At 45.2% G+C, this 21913-nt stretch overlaps 1 protein-coding gene across 3 annotated transcripts in view; it reads left to right on the top strand.

The window, feature by feature from the left end:
* The window catches only part of LOC147901270 (histone acetyltransferase HAC1-like), a 56967-nt gene extending 38689 nt beyond the window's left edge, over positions 1–18278 (top strand). For 2 of the 3 annotated variants that reach the window (XM_087375787.1, XM_087375786.1), the window contains exons 15-18: positions 4991–5383; positions 16749–16966; positions 17070–17807; positions 17998–18278. In XM_087375787.1, the coding sequence (XP_087231913.1) occupies positions 4991–5383; positions 16749–16966; positions 17070–17184 (726 nt within the window). In that variant the 3' untranslated portion in view covers positions 17185–17807; positions 17998–18278. The remainder of the gene's footprint in view (positions 1–4990; positions 5384–16748; positions 16967–17069; positions 17808–17997) is intronic. The other variant, XM_087375788.1, reaches the window with a different exon arrangement.
* Positions 18279–21913: the final 3635 nt, after the last annotated feature.

Raw genomic sequence — 21913 nt, 5'->3', positions numbered from 1 at the left:
AAGTGTCTGAATACCTTTTCTTTTTCTTTTTGTAAGATCCTCCTAGTGGAAAATTATGTTAGGGAGAGGAGAAAGATGTAATATAATTGTGAAAGGTATACACATTGAGATATATATATCTACACCCACACCTGTGGTAGAGGTTAAACTCAACAAAGATTTTGGTTTGTCACTTGATTTGATAACACATGGCATTATCTTTTTCTAGTTTTAAACCAACTAGCTTACTTCCTAATAATCTACCCTCTTTAGTCTAAAAGCGCAAGTTGCCCTATAGCAGTCAGATGAGAATGCACTAGTATTCATGATTGCAGGCAGGCTATCATGTCACTTTTAGTCTTTATTTAGTAGTCCCACTCCTGACGCACCTTCATAGCTATCCCTTCGTATATTATTGCCCTCTTCCTTTGCACCATTAACTCTCTTGTAACTTCCCTCATAGTTAGCAAAGGGTTGCCGCGTAACAACTATCCGCTTTCTTGCAAAAAAAAACAACTATCCACTTTAAAATTTGAAGGGTTTTTTACGTCTCTGGTTCTTGAATGGTGATCACCCACTAATATTCTGCTTGTTGGTGATGGTAAGCTCCCCGCTACTGGTTGAGCTTCAATCGTCTCCTACTTCCTAACAGGGAGCACAGTGCACACTTGTACTCTGTTTGGGCATTTCCCCTTTCCTAACACTACCTTGTCCCCTTTCCCCTCTACGGTTATTGTGGATTCTAAAGGAGGTGCAAGACTCAAGGTCGATACCGGTCTCATACACGTGGCTTCCTCTTGAACAAATGCTACTTCTTCGACCAAGCAAGAGTCTTGACTGATTTGGCAAGAATATTTGCTCTTCTCTTGAAAATTTTGTTAGCTCCTATTGAATCTCTACCTTCTTCCCCTCCCCGTCCCAAACCAACGACACACACCCACGTGCGCACACACGCGTGTGTGTGTGTGTGTGAGGGGGGGGGAGAGAGAGAGAGAGAGAGAGAGAGAGAGAGAGAGAGAGAGAGAGAGTTTATTGGAGTCTTCGGAAGACCGATGGGTCTATGAGACTGAAAGAAAACCTGATACAAATCACAGTAAGGGTGGAGCTACTAAACGAGCATCATCATCCGTGCTGAGTCCTAAGTGTGATCATACATAATCAAATACATCTGGGTGTGACAATGAAAAGAAAAAGACTGGAGCGGAGCGGAATCCTCCGTATGTCATGTCGCCCTGGCTAGTGCATAGCCGGTGATGGGGCGCTGGCGTCTGTCAAGGGGTGCCGTGCGTCTCGGTCTCTTGGAGGAGGCTCGATGCAAGACCAGAGCCATCGTGACTCTCGTGGGACGTGTCCCGGGTCTAAACAATGACGGGAGGTCCCCTAGAGTGATCTGTGTGTCTCCTCGATGCCTCGTGTGTCATGCTGCGATTGTTGGGTCGGGGTCTCTATCACGTCTGCGGCTAGAGACTGGACGATCAATATCACTCGATGGGGAGAACTCTGTGATCTTGTTCTGAGAGGTGTCTGGTGGTGTGGCCAAGCCCCGTCGCCACGAGGGAAGCTAAGGCAAACAGCATCATTGAATAGCTTTGCTAGGATCGGGGCTAACGTGTCGATCCCATATGCGATAAACTTAGTGCATAGCCCCTCGTGGTCCTTAGCTCGGCCATTGTGCAGTTTCAATGTCGCGTCCTTGACTCCCCCTGTGGTGAACAACGTGCAAGTGGTGGGGCGAGGTGTGCGTAAGAGATCTGGAGTAGGTTGGTGTGCGACTAATCAAGGCAGCACGGTCCTCTATGAGTGATATGTGATCGATGTAGGTGAGGAGTCTATTTAGGCGTCCAGAGTAGGCAGGGGAGAGGCTGTGATCAAAGTGTATGTCGTGGTAGGTGTCGTGCGTCATATGTGGTGGTTGGTGTGGCTAAGCGTGAGGTGGTGATAGTGAAGAATAGGTATGTGTGATCAGCTCCTGGAGGGAATGGTGCTACGGTGAAGTCGGTGATACGTGAGGTGAAGGTAGGGGATGTCATGATGTAATCTACTACACTAGTGCCCTCCCCATGTGGGAAGCAAGTAAAACCACCTGAGGAGGGCCATAGGTCAAGCCCGTTGTAGATGATGAGATCATGCATCCTGCCCAAGTCAAGGAGCGCGTGTCCATATGGTGTAACGGGCCCGTGTTGGTCCGATGAGATCCTGGTCATACCTGCTCCATCTAGGTCCATTTCTGGTAGCATGATGGAGTCGTCTCGGAAGTCCAGGAGTGGTGCTTGGTGCGTGCTCATCCTGGCGTTGAAGTCCCCAACAAGGAGAACTTTCCCGCGAGCTGAAAGGTCTAGGATATCCGGATGTAAGGGTGCATATGGCGATGTCTCTCCCTCCTCTCGCGCAACTCTGGCGAAGTGGGATGTGTCTGGCGGGAAGTAGCATATTGCTATGAAAAGGTCACGAGTGGCTGTGCGTCGGATCCGGATCCACATGAATCGGGAGTGTCTATCCTTCCTCTCAACGGAGATGGCTCCAACGAGGGAAGACCCGTACAATACTGCGACCCCGTGTGATCCTCGAACTCCTCCTGTATCCTTGCACTCCGCATTGTACCAGTTGTTGCAAGGTACAGAACCAAGAGGTGGCAGTCTAGTGGACCGTGTGGTGTGGGGAAAGACTTGGAGGGCAGCCTCATGGAGTGTGCGACTAATCAGGGCAGCACGGTCCTCTATGAGTGATATGTGATCGATGTAGGTGAGGAGTCTATTTAGGCATCTAGAGTAGGCAGGGGAGAGGCTGTGATCAAACTGTATGTCTCGGTAGTATCGTGGCTATATGTGCCTCCATCTCTGTGACTGGGGTCCCTCCAGGCACTGCTCCCAGGGTCCGGAGCTCCTCTCGGAGCTGTGTGATTTCGTGTCTGAGCCCTTGGATAAGGGTGCCCTGCTCGTGTATAATGCAGGCCTGCTCCTGGGTGTATTAGGCTTGCTCCTGAGCGTAATGTGTCAAATCTGCCTGACGGGCCCGGATGCTATGTATCTCAGCCAATAGGGAGTCCCAAGCATCTGGTGGGGGCCTAAGATATTTTGGTCCGGGTGGGAACTGGATCTTGAGAGGGGTTGGAATTTAGGTGGGCTGCAGAGGTTGTATTGAGGGTGGGGACAACGTGATCTGGGCGGGGGAGTGGTGTGTAGGAGTAGCGAGGCCGAACGAGGCGATGAAGGGTGGTTGACTGAGAGGTAGAGGGGATACGAGGGAGAAGTACTGTGGAGCCGTGGTTGATGGGGCTACTGGGGAGGAGGCCTGTGATGATGATGTAGGAGAGGGGGAGGGGAGAGGTGGCGTAGATGATGAGGCGGATGTGGATGATGGTGGGTGAAGTGGTGGTGGTGGTAATCATAGTGGTCGAGGCTGTGGTTAGTGGCATGGGCTTTGGGTGGGCCCCTTTCTTCTGGGCCGCGGTGCTGTCCACTGTCAAACCGCTTCGGTTGCTGCGTTTGTTGAAGTCCTCCAAGTTGAGTTGCTTTTGTGTTTTTCCCTTGTCACCGTTCCCCTTCCCCTTCCCCATCTCCTCGTGTATGTATATTTGGACCGAAGGGTCTCCCGCCTAACGTGAGTCCCCTGTCCTCATCCCCCTTTGTCCTTCATTATGGGGGAGAGAAGGCAGCGGTCGGAGGGGCTGCAGGCGGGGGGGCAGTGGGCGAAGGAGCTGCAAGCGGGGGAGGGGTTACAGGAGGGTGGGGGGAGCAGCAGGAGCGGAGGGTCGGAAGAGGCAGCGGGCGGGGGAGGCAGTGGGCGGGAGAGGCAGCTGTAGGGAGGCTAGGCGGGTAGGGAGGGAGCGAGCAGGTGAGGGTGGAGCAGCGGGCGGGTGAGGGCGGAGCAGAGCGGTGAGGGTGAGGGCGGAGCAGAGCGGGTGAGGACGGAGCGGGTGAGGGCGGAGCGGAGGGCAGAGCGGGTGAGGGCGGAGCGGGTGAGGGCGGAGCGGGTGTGAGAGAGAGAGAGAGAGAGAGAGAGAGAGAGAGAGAGAGAGAGAGAGAGAGAGAGAGAGAGAGAGATGCACGGATGCACACAAAGAATACATACATATCCATCTATCTATCTATAGTACATATATACATACATATGGACATCCATCCTTCAATCTATGCTTACATGCATATATGCATGCATACACACATGCACATACATACATATGTTTCAGTACTTGTTGCCTCCATAATGGAGAATAGTAGTCCCTCTCTTGAGGGAATCATGCACAAATAAGCCTAAGTCCAATGCCTGTAATGGTTTACTTATGCACCTCAAAAGCCACAGTTTTGATCTGAAATACTTCCTTGACTGGGATAGGAAACTTTGTTGTTCCATATATATGCGCGCACACATGCACATACATACATATGTATGCGCGTACACATACACACGCATACATACATATGTATGTATGTACGTAGATAAATGCATCCCTGCATGCAATTGCATACATGCGAAATTGTAGTGTGCATTTTTATATGTATGTTGATGGCCTGTATATAGCAGAGTATTAGCTGGGTCTGCCTTTTACATATGGAAACGAGGATTATGGCATGGCGCTTTCTTTGTGAAGCCATGAGGTCTATATTGGTTGTAAATAATGTGGGTGATGTATTTTCATGCATATTACTGGAAAGAATTGGATAGCATGTATTTCATGGTATGGATGTGGGATGGCTTGGTGCCCTGTCTTAGATGATCATGAGTATCTAAATATAAAGTAGTGCATGTGTTCTACTGTTTATGTATGAGAACCATGGGTGTTTTCAAACTTGAAAGATGGATATGTATCGTCGAATTGTAATACTGTGGCTACATGCGAACAGACCTACAAAGCCCCCAACCATCACAATCTGAAAACGTGCAGGACACTGGAAAGTCCAAGATGAGCTGTGTTCTATGAGGACTTTTGTTTTAAAATAATGTTTCTTTTACTCTTATGATAAGGAGTTTCAATGTCCAGGCATTGATGTGCTTGTGGTTGGAATCACAGGTAGAAATAGCTGATGCTGTGGGTGATACAAAAGACAAGGATGAGATTATGGAAAGTGAGTTTTTTGACACTCGACAAGCCTTTTTAAGCCTTTGTCAGGGAAATCATTATCAATATGATACGCTGCGCCGGGCCAAGCACTCCTCTATGATGGTCCTTTATCATTTACACAATCCGACTGCTCCAGCCTTTGTGACCACCTGCAATATGTGTCACCGTGATATTGAGACAGGCCAAGGGTGGCGTTGTGAGACATGTCCTGACTTTGACCTGTGCAGTTCCTGCTACTCTAAGGATGATTCAGTCAAGCATCCACACAAGCTTTCACCTCATCCATCTATTGCGGAACGTGAGGCCCAAAGTAAAGAGGCAAGGCAACAGCGAGTCCTGCAGGTATGGATAGTGAATGCTTTCTTAAGCTTGCTGTTCACAATGATGGACACTCTGGGTACTATCAAGGCTTTGGATCCATGTAGGCACGTGTGTGTTTATGACAAGTATAGGCACTTATGCATGCATGGATTCAAATACTCATCAGTCCCTACTCTGTGTATGTATTTACATGTACATAAACAGAGAGGCAGAATGAGGATACATGTGCTATGAGAACTAATGACTATCAGCCAGGGTTTGGATTCATGTAGGTGCATGTGTCTGTATGTGTCGGTGTCTGTACACATATGTAATTGTCTTCCTGACTCCAAATCCTACTTAATTGGTACATACATTGAGCCTGCCCCGTACCACAGCCACAACCAAAGCAGCAGCCCATGCACACACACAGAGTCATGCACACTGTCACACTAGTGCTCATGAGGCTGGCCTGTTTGGACTCTCCTTGCTATTCTCAGCAGCGGGGCTTTCATGGTCAGCTTGGGCTCTCTTTTGGAGTTTGTAGACCCTAGCCTCCCTCTTCTTCCCTCTCTTTCCCCTTTCCACATCCATCAGCCCTTCTGCTTTCTTTTCCTCCCTTCCCTTCCAATCGACTCCTTTAGCAACCCTAGACCTCCCTTAACGTTTATTTCTATTTTTCACTTCCTTTCTCTTCCACCTTTCCCTTTTCTTGCTCGGCTAGCAGTCTGCAGAGCTGTTTGTCTTGGAGAAAGGTTGTTTTCAAATGGTGACCGTTAGATATGGCCAAAGGAGCTGACATTGCGGTATCAGCCAGGGTTTGGATTCATGTAGGTGCATCTGGCCAATGGCAATTCTCAGTGTATCTGAGACTCCTCTGTTCTCTAGGTATTGGGTCTGATGATGAGTCCATCTTCCGATACTCTCAACTAATCGTAGTTGCCAGGCGTTTCAGAAACGCCTCGTAGGAAACAGGTTTCAAAAATGTTTTAGAAGCTCCATATTTTTCTGAAACGTTTCAATAAAGTCTCATACAAAAATTCAAAAAATGATATTTTCTATAGCACATATTTTCGTTTGGGAGAGACTAAAATGAAATCGTTTAGACTTCACAAGCAATTGTAGCTTGAATGAAGAGATTTGGACTACTTTTTGATTAGCCTTCTCCTTTAGTGCTAGCCTTTGTCATGGTTAAGTTTGCCCTTCACCTCCGGAGCGCCGATAGAAGCTCAGTACGAAGACTTTGTATAAATGGATGCTCAAGTATGTGTGGGTGTGTGAATTTGTATGTGTGAGATCATACTTTTATACTATGGTCTACACCCACTGTTGGGTGCTGATGACGTCAGTGGGGATGTCATAGTAGCTAGTCCCTGCTATGCGTGATGGAGTTTATGGTTTTCAATCTTATGAGTGATTATCGTGAGATTGAAACTGCACTATGTTGTGTTTTTAGAGGATGAGTTTGGGAATGTTCTTGGATTCATCTAGGTATATGCTTCTGCCGTATTAGCGGACATGCAAATTTCACCTTGTGGAGTTTTCATCCAAGTTGCGACCTACTAGTATTGCGATAATTCTTTCTATCTTAAATGGTGCGTTGCCCTATCAGCTAGATTCTGATTTAGGTGCTCGTTTGGGAGAGATCGTTACCCCTTTCTTCATGACTTGGGGCTCGGTCGCATGGTTATCCCTTACTGGGCCCTTTATGAGGGTGAGCCTTCTTCTTGGGCACTCTCGGTCCGCCGGCAGGTGATAGAGCCCTGCTCTCTTCAGGATGTACCACTTACTCCCTTCAGAGCTTGCCATGCTTCAGTGGACACCTCTTGGGAGATTTTGGCTAGCATTTCCTCTTGGCACATTTGGAGAGCCAGATGTACAGAGGCCTTGGATGGCACCCAGATACACCCATCACAGGTGTTCATGGGTATTTGGACTGACACGGTTCACACGTTGATAGCCATTAGGGCTAGCATGTAGGGCCCTTCACGGGTAGCCTCTTCTAGGAGGACTGTTTTTCTTCGAGTTTGGAGGGGTCCTCCCTTTTTCTCGGAGGTTTCTACCAGATTGAGATGGCACTATCAGCCCTAATCCTTTCTTTTTGGCTCTTGAGCTTTTCATACATTGCATGGTGTATCCCGTATGGAGCTTGCTCTAAGGGTTTTCTTTAATACTTAACAGAAGTCTTTTTTTGCAAAAAAAAAAAAAAAAAGAAATCGTTTAGACTTCACAAGCAATTGTAGCTTGAATGAAGAGATTTGGACTACTTTTTGATTAGCCTTCTCCTTTAGAGCTAGCCTTCGTCATGGCTGAGTTTGTCCTTCACCTCCGGAGTGCCGACACAAACTCAATACGAAGACTTTGTATAAATGGATGCTCAAGTATGTGTGGGTGTGTGAATTTGTATGTGTGACAGCATACTTTTATACTATGTTCTACACCCACTGTTGGGCGCTGATGACGTCAGTGGGGATGTCATAGTAGCTAGCCCTGCTATGCATGATGGAGTTTATGGTTTTCAATCTTATGAGTGACTATCGTGAGATTGAAACTGCACTATGTTGTGTTTTTAGAGGATGAGTTTGGGAATGTTCCTGGATTCATCTAGGTCTATGCTTCTGTCGTATTAGCGGACATGCAAATTTCACCTTGTGAAGTTTTCATCCAAGTTGCGGCTTGCTGGTATTGCGATAATTCTTTCTATCTTAAATGGCGCGTTGCCCTATCAGCTAGATTTTGATTTAGATGCTCGTTTGGGAGAGACTAAAATAAAATCGTTTAGACTTCACAAGCAATTGTAGCTTGAATGAAGAGATTTGGACTACTTTTTTATTAGCCTTCTCCTTTAGTGCTAGCCTTCGTCATGGCTGAGTTTGCCCTTCACCTCCGGAGTGCCGACAGAAACTCAATACGAAGACTTTGTATAAATGGATGCTCAAGTGTGTGTGGGTGTGTGAATTTGTATGTGTGAGAGCATATTTTTATGCTATGGTCTACACCCACTGTTGGGCACTGATGACGTCAGTGGGGATGTCATAGTAGCTAGTCCCTGCTATGCGTGATGGAGTTAATAGTTTTCAATCTTATGAGTAACTATCGTGAGATTGAAACTGCACTATGTTGTGTTTTTAGTGGATGAGTTTGGGAATGTTCTTGGATTCATCTAGGTCTATGCTTCTGCCGTATTAGCGGACATGCAAATTTCACCTTGTGAAGTTTTTGTCCAAGTTGCGGCCTGCTGATATTGCGATATTTCTTTCTATCTTAAATGGTGCGTTGCCCTATTAGCTAGATTTTGATTTAGATGCTCGTTTGGGAGAGACTAAAATGAAATCGTTTAGACTTCACAAGCAATTGTAGCTTGAATGACTTTTTTATTAGCCTTCTCCTTTAGTGCTAGCCTTCGTCATGGCTGAGTTTGCCCTTCACCTCAGGAGTGCCGACAGAAACTCAGTAGGAAGACTTTGTATAAATGGATGCTCAAGTATGTGTGGGTGTGTGAATTTGTATGTGTGAGAGCATACTTTTATACGATGGTCTATACCCACTGTTGGGTGCTGATGACATCAGTGGGGATGTCATAGTAGCTAGTCCCTGCTATGCGTGATGGAGTTTATGGTTTTCAATCTTACGAGTGACTATCGTGAGATCTAAAGTGCACTATGTTGTGTTTTTAGAGGATGAGTTTGGGAATGTTCGTGGATTCATCTAGGTCTATGCTTCTGCCGTATTAGCGGACATGTAATGTTCACCTTGTGAAGTTTTCATCCAAGTTGCGGCTTGCTAGTATTGCGATAATTCTTTCTATCTTAATGGTGGGTTGCCTTATCAGCTAGATTTTGATTTAGATGCTTGTTTGGGAGAGACTAAAATGAAATCGCTTAGACTTCACAAGCAATTGTAGCTTGAATGAAGAGATTTGGACTACTTTTTGATGAGCCTTCTCCTTTAGTGCTAGCCTTCGTCATGGCTGAGTTTGCCCTTCACCTCCGGAGTGCCGACAGAAACTCAGTAGGAAGACTTTGTAGAAATGGATGCTCAAGTATGTGTGGGTGTGTGAATTTGTATGTGTGAGAGCATACTTTTATGCTATGGTCTACACCCACTATTGGGCGATGATGACGTCAGTGGGGATGTCATAGTAGCTAGTCCCTGCTATGCGTGATGGAGTTTATGGTTTTCAATCTTAAGAGTGACTATCGTGAGATTGAAACTGCACTATGTTGTGTTTTTAGAGGATGAGTTTAGGAATGTCCGTGGATTCATCAAGGTCTATGGTTCTGCCGTATTAGCGGACATGCAAATTTCACCTTGTGAGGTTTTCGTCCAAGTTGTGGCCTGCTGGTATTGCAATAATTCTTTCTATCTTTAATGATGCGTTGCCCTATCAGCTAGATTTTGATTTAGATGCTCGTTTGGGAGAGACTAAAATGAAATCGTTTAGACTTCACAAGCAATTGTAGCTTGAATGAAGAGATTTGGACTACTTTTTGATTAGCCTTCTCCGTTAGTGCTAGCCTTCGTCATGGCTGAGTTTGCCCTTCACCTCCGGAGTGCCGACAGAAACTCAGTACGAAGACTTTGCATAAATGGATGCTCAAGTATGTGTGGGTATGTGAATTTGTATGTGTGAGAGCATACTTTTATACTATGGTCTACACCCACTGTTGGGTGCTGATGACATCAGTGGGGATGTCATAGTAGCTAGTCACTGCTATGCGTGATGGAGTTATGGTTTTCAATCTTATGAGTGACTATCGTGAGATTGAAACTGCACTATGTTGTGTTTTTAGAGGATGAGTTTGGGAATGTTCCTGGATTCATCTAGGTCTACATGTAACCGGCCTTTGACTGACAAAGGGCAGTATATCTTTCTCTACCTTCTCACAACACCAAAATACAACCACCATGTTCCATTCCCATTGCCCAAACACGATACTTAGAGCATACAATTCCACAGCATAGCATCACTGAATCATAAAAACAAGGGAGGCTAGAATGCCCCTACTCAATAAGCATACACAGTGACACGTGTTGGCCCCAACACTTGGCACCCCTTGCAGTATTTATTTATTCACTGATTAGTTCAATTACAAGGGACTTCCTCCTTGAACTCACCCGCAGGTGCAACCCAGTACAATGCCAACCCGTGGTTGTGCGAGTGACCAACTCCCAGTGCTATCCTCTTGGTTCCCTTCAGTAGCCAAGCATATCACAAGCGGAATAGCCCAACATCATGCCAAGCAATGCATCCACACAAATCAAGGCCATCACTGAGTTCAAGGCTTGCCATTGCTTCCCCGGGAAGAGAATATCACAGCCAGTGCCCCAATCCTGTTCTGGGCCAATGGCAGGGCATCCAACCTTCCAAAACTCAGCAAGAGTAGCAAAGCAGAAGAAGAAGACCCAGTAGATGGAGCCTGTTTCGGCTCGAAACAGCCTCAAAGGATGGTCGACCAGCAGATAGGAGACTCTGGGAGGAGGGAGCTGTCCTAGACTGCCTTCCAACACCAGAAAAGGTCACAAGAGAAGTTGTCCAGCAATCAGCATTAATTCTGCCATGAATTTGTCCACCAAAGTGAGGATTCCAGCTCACAGCAACCTCAGAATTCAGTGCGCATAGCACCAGACAGGAGCCAAGAGAGAGGCGTCCAGGAATATGGCCTGAGGCAATGAAAAGGAAGCATTCTGTCTTGAAGAATGTCGAGAAAAGCTTTAGGAAAGGTCCAGAATGGGGACGCCCAGGCCCAAGGAGCATGCCAGCCCGTCGCGGAGAAATCTTCAAAAACGTCTTCAGCCAGCAAAGGAAGAGCTGCAAAAATCCGCCACTCTCCAAAAGACTCTCCTGGTAGGGATGAAGACCCAAAACAGTAGGGTAGGATAGGGTAGGGCTCTAAGACCTTCCAGGTGCTTCCAGATGGGACACACATGCGCCACAAGTCAAGCATACAGCCCAAGCATGCACACACTCAGGACACATGGCAAATTGGACGTGGGAAATTAATGCCCCTAGGGGGTCACTTTTTACGTCATGACCCTAGTGTTTAGAACTAGTGACCCTAGTAAATAGGACCTCTAGTGGATCACTTTTTAAAACACGACCCTAGTAAACAAAACCAATGACCCTAATGAATAGGACCAAGCTAATAGCACTAGGAGTTGCACTTGTTGCACATTTAATCATAGGTACCCTTTGGAGTCTGGACATTAATTAATGCCCCTAGCCTGGTGCATAGTTGCACTTGGGACCATTCCAAAAGGAATCCTTCCTCCTTGGTCCACTTATCCATGCACACATGTTAACTACCCCTAGGCCAAATTCAGTGACGGTTAGTTTAATCACTTTGCCATCACGTCCTCGTGACAGTACACGCATGTGAAGCACTTAGGACTTTTTGAAAGTACCTAGAATCTATGACTAAGACACCATTCAATAGCCATCCAAATTTCTCAAAGAATCACGATTCACGGACTAAATTAATAAATACTAATGTCTAAGCCTCCAAGTCCTAAGCATCCTCCTCCTTAGCATTCTCATCCTCTGTACCATTGGATCAATCCTCATATATATCTAAGTCATCGTACCATGTATGAACGTGGAGCTCCACTAGGATCGAGTGATACAAGGAGTTGTCATGAGCTCCTCATATAGCATGGAGTAGATATTACTCTCTTCATGAGGGATCTTAGGAATCTCTTCGCTCTTTGTAATGTCAATGTTATGTGGATTGATGATTGACCTAGTGAGGCTCAATGGGGTTTCCTTCCTTTCCCATCAATCACATGTTAGAATGGTAGAATACAAGTGTCTCTAATTGTGCCACCAAGCTCAAGAACTTTGGACTATGACTTACAACAAGCAAGCTTCAGCTTACACGAGAGATGCCCCATCTCTTGGAACATGGCACTACTGGGAGATGACAAGGCCTACTCTTCTACATTACAAGAGGAGTGACCCACCCTTAGATGTGATGTACTTATCTGGATGGTAAGAAACAACATGATTTTCAAGAATGCGGTGGGTTATGATGGACAACAGTGTTGACAAGGAGTGAAGGCTCTCATCATAAGGTTCACTCAAAGTTGTGGAGAACATATTGATTAATCAATAACCAACACCTATAAAGCAATACTTGCTGACTGGCCACTTAAGCCAATTATCATTTTGTAGATGAGCTCCTAAATAGGAACTTTGCTTGAGCTTCAAGAGATTGTTTTCTGATATTGCTCGCAGCTCACTTGAGCTGAATCGTATTGGGGATAGTTCCCTCATCTTAAAAGGAGATAAAGCTGTTGATGTAAAAAAAAAAACAGCAATATATTTTTTTTGGGGGGAAAACTTGATGAATAAAAACGCATTTCAAAAAGCAAAACGTTTTAGAAACATTTGGGTCCGTTTCTTACGGGTTTGAAACACGTTTCGATGCAATTATGCAAGTATTGGTCGTGATAGAACTGGATCTTGGTGGGAAACTCCAAAGTCCAAGAGGTATGGGGCTGGAGGAGATGTAACCGTATGATTCATCTCGTGGGATCAATTTGGGCGGTACATCCATGTTGTAGTGAAAGTGGGAAAGCCTGTCCATCTGAATATCCTGACTGGGGCAAACTGTGTGGATACACATGTATACCATGCTGCATTGACCCCGCTCTCTGCTAACCGTCTGGATGACTAGTGCTAGCATTGACAGTCTCCAGTTGGGTAAGGCTCAAACTTTGTGGAGGAATGTCACTGTTTGCAAGATGGCATCAATATGAAGGGATGTCATGGTGAACTCTGCCTGTACTATCTGATGGGGGTCCAAGGGCTTACTTTGAATTATCCTAGATTCCATAATCAAGTCTGTCACCGTGAGATCACTCCCCCAAAAAGATGCTGCATGCGTGGCATCAGCCTCATTGGGTGTCGAAAAGCTAGCCCTTTGTCGGCGGATCCTGGAAGTGCACGTGAAAGCACTACCTCTCTAGTCGGGCCAAAGCCCCTTGTCCTCATGTGAGTCGTGCCCTGGTTGCATGGATCATCGTGAAACTGACCGTGTGAAGACTGCCCCCAAGTATGTGTAAGACTACACTAGCTCACCTCGGTAAGCGAAGCTATGTCGGTCGAGACTGCGAATGAGGTGTTGAAGATCATAACCTTGGTCTTCTCAAGATGAACTCTCAAGTCTCTCTCTGTGCAAAACACCTCTAGGGCCTCTAGATGTCCCTGTAGTCCCTCTGCTGAAGATGATATGAGGACTATGCCATCCGCATATAGAAATATTTGTATCATCAAATCATCCAGCAGTGATCCCTCGCCTCTTAGGCAGTCGATAAAGGATGTGATCTCCTCAATGTAGAGTTTGAAGAGAGTCGGTGAAAGGGAAGATCCCTACTCCACTCCGATGTGCTCTCAACCTAATTTGATAGGCCTCTTGGGGCATGAACTGTCCCTTTGATGAACTCGTATAGGCTCATTACCGCCCAGATCATGATCTTTGGAATCTGCATCTCCTAGAGTCTCCTGATCATATACCATCGTATGACAGTGTCGAAAGCCTTCCGGAAGTCTACAAAGTGAGCATAGACTTTCTGGGATCTCGACTTCACCTCAATGATAGCCCGCACGATGAATATGTGGTCTAGAGTGGAGTGCTCTCTCTGGAATTCCGCTTGTCCTAGAGCCCGCTGTCCATGTGCTCTCCCTCTCTAGTACCGACCTGTAAATCTTGGCCAAAGTATGGCCAATCATAAGAGTGTGGTCGTTCCCAGTGTCTATGGGATCCCTTGCTTTTTGTATCGGCACAATAGTGGTAGTACTCCAAGCATGGGAAGCTGTGGCATATTGCGTGGTTGAACATCTGCGCTAAAATTGGAGTCATGACCTCCTACCCATGTGTGAAATGCTCAATTCGTAGCACCTCATGAACCTGGGCTCTGTGGTTATGGAGCTAATCGAGTGCAATCTGTACATTCTGTGCAGTGAACAAATGACAAGTAGTGGGTCTGGGCATAGAGAACATATTGGGTGGTGCCTGCATAGAGATATCATAAAGTGAGCTCGCATGTGTGCGGTAGACACGTGGATCTGTGATGGAAATAGGCGGCTTTCCCTCAAATAGAAGCCCCAACCCAATGGTAGGATCTCCCTCTCAAAATGATTGGATCACCTCATCCATCCTGTGTGTGAGGAAAGCCCGCCTCTTACGACGTATAGCCGCCATGGGATCCACTGTGTCTCAGTTGTTGTCAGATGGCCCAAGGCTCAGGCACGTATGAGGTGAGATCTCATCTCTTTGCACTTATCATCGAACCAAGGGTTTTGAGGCATCTTCCAGCTGGGACATGTGCTGCGGATCGAGTCATGGGGAAAGATCTAGTAGCATCGTCTTGTACCATTGAGACAAGAGTGTCCGAGGCACGGATGAGGTCTGCATCGTCTCCAAGTGAAGCCGGAAGCTCACAGGCCAAGTGACTCACTTATATAGTGTCAAAGCATGCTTAAAATGGATCTGGACACAAGAGAGAGAAAAGAAAGAAAGAAAGATATATTAACGTCCGCAGAAGCCTCGCGGATCTATGGGACAAAGTGCGGAAAACACCAAAAGGGGAAAGAAACTCGTACAAGCCACAAAGGAGCAAAGGCCCTTGCTGAGTACTATGCTGAAATAAAGGGCTCAATAGCTCAAGCAAAATCAAATACAAGACATGTCATATCATATCATATCATGTCATGTCATATCATGTACTATCTGAACTAGGAAGAGATCTGGAACTGGGACTGGAACTCAGAATCCGAAACCCGGCACTTTGGTGGCTCGTCTAAGAGCGACAAAATGTCTCGGATCTGCGTCTATTGGCCGTCTCACGCTGTGGTGGCGGAGGAGGGCGTGGTCTCCTCAATCCTCAGCTGATGGGATGAAACCCGCATCTACCCAATGGCGATCCTCAGTGCGTGTGAGACTCCTCTGTCCTCTAGATACGAGGGTCTGATGATGAATCCCTCCTTCGAGACACTCAAGAAATGGTCGCGGTAGAATTGGGTCTTGGTGGGGAGCTCCTGATCTCCCCCCAAAGCCGGAGATGTGTGGAGCTGGAGGAGGTTTGACCGTATGATACGTTAATCTCATCTCGTGGGATCGACTCAGGGGATGCATCCATACTGTACTAATAGGGAGGGAGCTTGTCCATCTGAATCCCGTGTTTGGCAAACCATGTGGATATACGTGCATACCATGTTAGTCATCTGTATGACTCCAGAGCCAACCTCGGTAGTCTCCACTGGGGTAAGTCCCAGACTCAGTGAATGAATGTCACTGTTTGGAAGATGGCATCAATCTGAAGTGGTATCATGGCGAATTCTGCCTGTACTATCTCATGCGGGACTGAGGGTTTGCTACGAATCATCCTAGATCTCATAGTCACCTGTAGCCACTCGAATCTCCTCCACTCTGCTATCGGTAGGTCACATCCCTAGAAGGGTTGTGCATACATGGCAGTCAGTTGCACTAGTGTATCGAAGAGCCAGCACTTCGTCGGTGGATCCTGAAAGTGTGCCTGGAAGCACTGTCTCTCCAATCGGACTAGAGCACCTCGCCCGTGTGTGAGTCGTGCACGGGCTGCATGTGTCATAGTGAAAAGGGGTCCTGTGAAGACTGCTCCTAAATAGGTGTAGGGCTGCACTATCTCCATTGGCTCGTCTCGATAAGTGAAGCTGAGTCGACGGAGCATTGCATGTGAGGCGTTGAAGACTATAACCTTGGTCTTCCCAAGGTTGATTATTAGGTCTCTCTCTAGGATATGAGAGAGAGAGAGAGAGAGAGAGAGATGATATGATATGATTGTATTTAAGTCCATGTGAAACCCTCTAGGATCAGATGATATGATATGATTGTATTAAAGTCTGCATGAAACCCTCCAGGATCTATGGGACTGGTGGCTGCTATGAGCTAATAGTGGCCTTCTACATGTGGTAAAAGAAAAATGTTACAAACTTGTTATGTAGTGAGTACTTTTTGAGCTAGCTTGTGCACTATTCTGAGTACTTTGTTGCGGTGTTCCAAGGCTTCTTTTAAGTAGCTTCCGAGTTTTTTGGCTGTGGAGAAAGAAAGGCAGTGATAGGTCACTGCTGGTGCTCGGCCTGTCAAAGTTCATCCCTCCTCTGTAATCTCCGTGATGTGGCCCGCTGTTTGACAAGTGATATCATCACTCAAGTGATCTGTCTCCCCATGTTGAGAAGAGAGAGAGAGAGAGAGAGAGGCTCTTAACAGAGTGTGGCTTTGGATTTTTAACTGTTTCGCAAGATGTTGGATCTATTAGTACATGCTTCACAATGTGTGTGTGTGTGTGTGTGTGTGAGAGAGAGAGAGAGAGAGAGAGAGAGAGAGAGAGAGAGACTAACAGGTTGTGGCTCTTGAATTTTGGACAGCTTCGCAAGATGTTGGATCTGTTAGTTCACGCTTCACAGTGTGGCTCTTCACAATGTCATTATCCCAATTGCCGTAGAGTCAAAGGGCTTTTTCGGCATGGCATGAATTGTAAGACCCGTGCATCAGGAGGGTGCCATTTATGCAAGAAGATGTGGTATCTCCTGCAGCTGCATGCTCGTGCCTGCAAGGAATCTGAATGTCGAGTACCTCGTTGCAAGTGAGTTTTCCACTTTATTTACATAATTATACCTTACTGCTTGTATGTACAAAATTTGTCTTTGAATATTCTGTATTGTTAACATGTGGAAACTGTTATATAGAGATCTGAAAGAACATTTGAGGCGACTCCAGCGGCAGATGGAATCTCGCCGTAGAGCTGCTGTAATGGAAATGATGAGACAGCGCACAGCAGAGACTTCTGCAGGCATGGGCTAATGCTTTTGTAGGCCATGGTACTGTCAGACCAAGGGCTTCAGCTTTGCAAGTGATTTTGAAATACAGCAATCCAAAACAGTTCGTGTGAATTTGTGACTTGGATATATGACAGTTGTCAGATGTTACAGCCAGCTCTCACATGAATAACCTTGCCTGTTGGAGGTATCACTGATCCTGGATTTGACAATTTGTGGTCATTGGCTTGCTGCCACATGGTTAGCCCAGGCACACGATTTTGCAATCATCCATTTCTGTGAGTAGATACATAAGCTAGCCGCTCAAATCCTTCAAAGGATTTCACAATTGAATATGTAACGGGGCATCCTGTAAATTATAGTTGGAAAGGAAAAGCAAGTCAAGCAATGCTACTGCTGCTCTACACTTTTAGGGTTGGATGTGCAATTGATTTTTTTCCCGGCATTGGTGTCATGTGCCTGGCTTGGAGTAACCAGGTCTTCTTTCTATGGGCTCTTGGGTCATTGGTGCACACAAGTCATGTGCTCCTTGCCCGCCTAAGGAGTATTTGCAAAGCAAAATTTGGGGAACGGGGACTTTCAAGGGATTTGATTTCTGTTCCATACATGACACAGCTTGGCTGTGAGAACACGCAGCAAGATAGCAAGGTGAGATAGATCTGTTTTTGTTTTAGCTGACACTTTAAATTTGTCCAAAACACGTGATCTTTGAAGGAATTCTAGAAGATTGCTGGTATACTTCTCAAATTCAGAATGATAGCTATGCTATACTCCAAACTTTTCTATTCTTGATTGAAGGTTCTCATACTGGAAGCTAACTAAATTTGTTGTATTTCAGCGAGAAAGGATTCTCTGCACGGGCATGTCAGAAGCAGGCATGTGCAAACACGCTCCCAGAAGCATGTGTTGTGGCTTTTAAAAATGTACAGTTTTTCCTTTACGTCCTGTCCTTGTCACACTGTAGTTGCAAATATTTTCAGGCAATTTTGAGACTTGGTCCCATGATGGACATTGCTGTTGTGTAACCCCCCCAATTTTTTGCTGTATCAATAGCAATCGGCGTGAGAATGTGCCAAAATCGTTTTTTCCTTTAGTGAAAGAAATCTCTACTTAATTGAGGAAGAGGGAAAGGAAGTTCCTATCAGACTTCGCCTTTCAATCTATTTTCCAAGTGTTTTTTAGCTTTCGTGTTCATAGTGGTTGATATTAGCAGTCGACATATTATGTAGGTAGGGTATGTGAGATTTGTCTGGATGGGAATTGGAATTGTAACGTTTGTTCCTGTTTGTGCTTGGGTACCGGAGCTTTGGCAAGGCACAAAATGTAGTGGCATTCTTGTATTTGTTTCTTATTCATGTAGCACATTTATGAGGCTTTTGTAGCTCGACAATCTGTACGGATTAGGGGTACTTGAGATTTGTCTGGATGGGAACTGGGATTTATACATTTTTTCTGTTTGTGCTTGGGTACTGGAGCTTTGGCAAGAGTACAGAACGTTCTTCTATTCAGATGACATGAGTCCCATTTCTCTGAGGCTCCTGAACTTAAATCTCAATGTATGGAGATACTCCTCCATTGAGTGCGAGCATTTCAGCTTGGGAAAAACTAAAACTTGCAGCTTTCACAAGTAAATGTTTTGAATTTGCTGTATTTGTACCATCTACACGAAGCCATTATATGCAGACCAAGATATTGAATATTATCTAACTTGATTGCACTTTTATGACAGTTTCGAGGCCCCATTTATTTGGTTTGATATTGAAAGCTTCGATGCTTTGCCTTTGTTGCTTTGCATAATATAACCCCTTTCACTTGCAAGGCACTTCGTCTATGATTTGCAACATTAGAGCTTGAACTTTTGAGCTTGTTATCGATCTATTGACATTCTTTTCTGTAACGGATATGACAAAATTTGCTTGTGGGTATAGGGAGAGTATTTCCTCTATTTGATATAGTATGTGTTTCTCTCATTAAGTCACTTGGTTGCTTTGATAACCTCAACCTTCATGAGCATCGACTAATGATTGCTTGCTTTGTTTTGCTGCACAAATCAAATGCTATAGCTTGCTTTCATGTGTGAGAAGCTTTCCTCATGTTTTCTTCATCGTCAAGTTGTTTTGTTGGACATGGAGCAAGGGTTAGGATTGGGTCTCCATGTGTTGGAAAAGATTGTGTCAAAATTCCCAAGCTTCTATTTTGATTACTATGTGTCTTTGGAATTCATTGCTCCACATTACACCTTTTGGGGCGTTGTTGCCCATGGAGGCTAGTTGGCTCATCATGGCAAGGAGCCAAGGGCCTACCTACCATTGGCATATAGCCTTGCTCAGGAGAGATGGCTTAGGCATTCTTGATTTCCTCCTCAACTCTACCCTCTCCTCTCTTTAGTTGTGGCTCGTTTTGGTTGATGTTTACAATGCCTCTCTCTTACCTCTTTACATATGGCTAGTGAGGGATGCCTCGTATGCCCGTGGTTGGTAAGACAAGCATACTCCCTTGGACAAGCAAACTTTGTATGCAAGGATTTCTTCCTTCTATTATTGTTATCTCCAACTTCCTAAGCCTATTAAGTGCCTCTGATTCCCATTGTTGGGCATGCTCAAGCCTATGGCTTGAAATTGGAGAAGAAACAAGCCATTAACATTGAATTGGAGTTGTTGAACCATACTTTGTGGTTGGTTCTCCTTCACCTGCTAGTTTTGTCTTAATTTTAGGGTATGTGTGGTTTTTAGGTTTTTCTTCTTTTTTGTGTTTGTCCAAATGTGGGGGGAGTGACTTGCAGTTGGTTGTGTTGTTGTATTGTTGCTCATGATTGAACCTAGATCTATTTTTGGATCTCATACACTTTCATTGATTTGCTCTCTGTGCTTAGTTATTGATTCCTTTCCTTTGTATTCTTGTAATGAATTGGATCAACTTTGGTGTTCATGCTACGTCAATGTTTGTGGCTCCATCTTTTTTCGTGCTTCTTGATTGGTGCTTGATTTTATCGTTTGGTTTTTTTCATAGTTTGTTTGTAGGTGTTGACTAGCTTGCTCAATTTTATCTATCGCCTTAAGCAAAATCAGCTGCCCATTGTTCCTTGGAGGTATCACCCTTATCTGTCTCCTTAGTAGAATGCTCCAGTGCTAGTTGCTCCTTTGAGGTGCCCTCGCTCTAATGTTCCCCTCTGGAGTCTGTTCCTTCTCATTACCTTGGCTCCTCCTTCGGCCCTTGTTCTTTCGATGGCCCCGTTTAGCATACTTTGCTCCTGATGGCCTCGCTCCACTAGGTCTTGGAATTGTATGCCGACTACACAACACATTAAAGTCCTTCTTATGGAGAGAGAATGACAAAGGAGCAAGTAAAATAGATGGTTCAAAAATAGCCAAAATGTGCTCGTATCCTACATTTACTTATGCCTTCCATGCTTGTAGAAGGCACATCTTCCAAACACCTGATCCAAAAACATGGAAGCAAAATGAACTTTGTAATAAACATGTAGAGCAAAAAGCACATTACATCTACCACATCTTCTACCCCTTGGATTGCTCATATTACAGGCTCACATATCTTGCCTCCAATGCTTGTAGAATTATATCCTCACATCCATTACAAAAACATGGAAGGAGCCCTATCTCTATAATCCGCATGTTCAATAAAGCACAACAGAAGGTCTTTCACATCATCTAGTCTGTGGAAGATGGGCTTCTTTTGCCATCTAGAGCTCGAAATAACTTAATCTTTGTCATGGTTGCTTGATGCATAAAGTGATGCACTGTATCACTCAAGCCTTGCACTACAATAAATACAAAGTATATGTGCTTGCTAAGTAAATAAGGACTTTTACCTGCTTCCCTTTGCGTGAAACCAAGACATGTACACCATGGGAATTCTGAAATTGAGAAAGAATATGTAAGCCCCTTCGAAATTGAACCTAGTGTATGAACATGGAATACATGCACCTTACAACCTCCCCATTCTCTGTAACTGCCTTATCCTTTCTTTGAATTTTGTATTCAAGTTAGTTCCCCATGACACTAGCTTTCCATCACAACGAGATGGGCGCACATGGCTTGGTGTATGGATTTGTTGAATACGAGATGGAGGGCCCAATGACACCAATAGCATCATTAGCCTCAAATACAATTCTTGCCCTTATTAGGCTCTTGCTCTCATCCATAGTAGTCGATGTTCCACATGCAACCTTCCAAACACTTGGAGAATTCCTAGGAACACCTTGAATGGAATTATGTATGGGTCATAGTACTATTGCAAAACCAAAAAAGCTGCTCTGTCAGTCCATTAGAGTGTTGCCTTCTTCCTTAAAGCAAGGTGCTGGAGCACCATTGCTTGCACTTCTACAAATAGCATTGATCATTGCCCCACATCGTCTCTGACTTTCTGTCAAGTAACCAAAGCATGTGACTACACTATGTGCTTCAATTCTCTTGCTTTCCCAATTAGTGTCATGAATGTTCGTCTCTCTACAAACGACTGGGTTTGTAAAATCAAGGTGTCATTTTTTATCAATCACTCTCTTTGTCATGACTGTGATGTATTCAGGGCGATGACTGTTAAGTGCATGGATTGCTATCGAACATGTAGAACTCCTCTTTCTTCTCCTACTCATCGGTTCTGTCATCAGTCTATTCATATCTGGAGAGTGTATCCTAGCCTCTTCAATCACAGTGTGTGACAAATCAACAACTTTATTTCTATCTCCTTTACTAATCCACTACATCAAGTATTCTCTGTCGTAAAGTAGCCAAATT

This window comes from Dipteris shenzhenensis, chromosome 6 (genome assembly GCF_047967505.1).
Source record: "Dipteris shenzhenensis isolate YYH24624 ecotype China chromosome 6, Dip_SZ_1.0, whole genome shotgun sequence".
In the NCBI taxonomy this organism is placed as follows: domain Eukaryota; kingdom Viridiplantae; phylum Streptophyta; class Polypodiopsida; order Gleicheniales; family Dipteridaceae; genus Dipteris; species Dipteris shenzhenensis.
The sequence above is the reverse complement of the archived record's forward strand: the minus strand, read 5'-3'. Positions and strand labels throughout refer to the sequence as shown.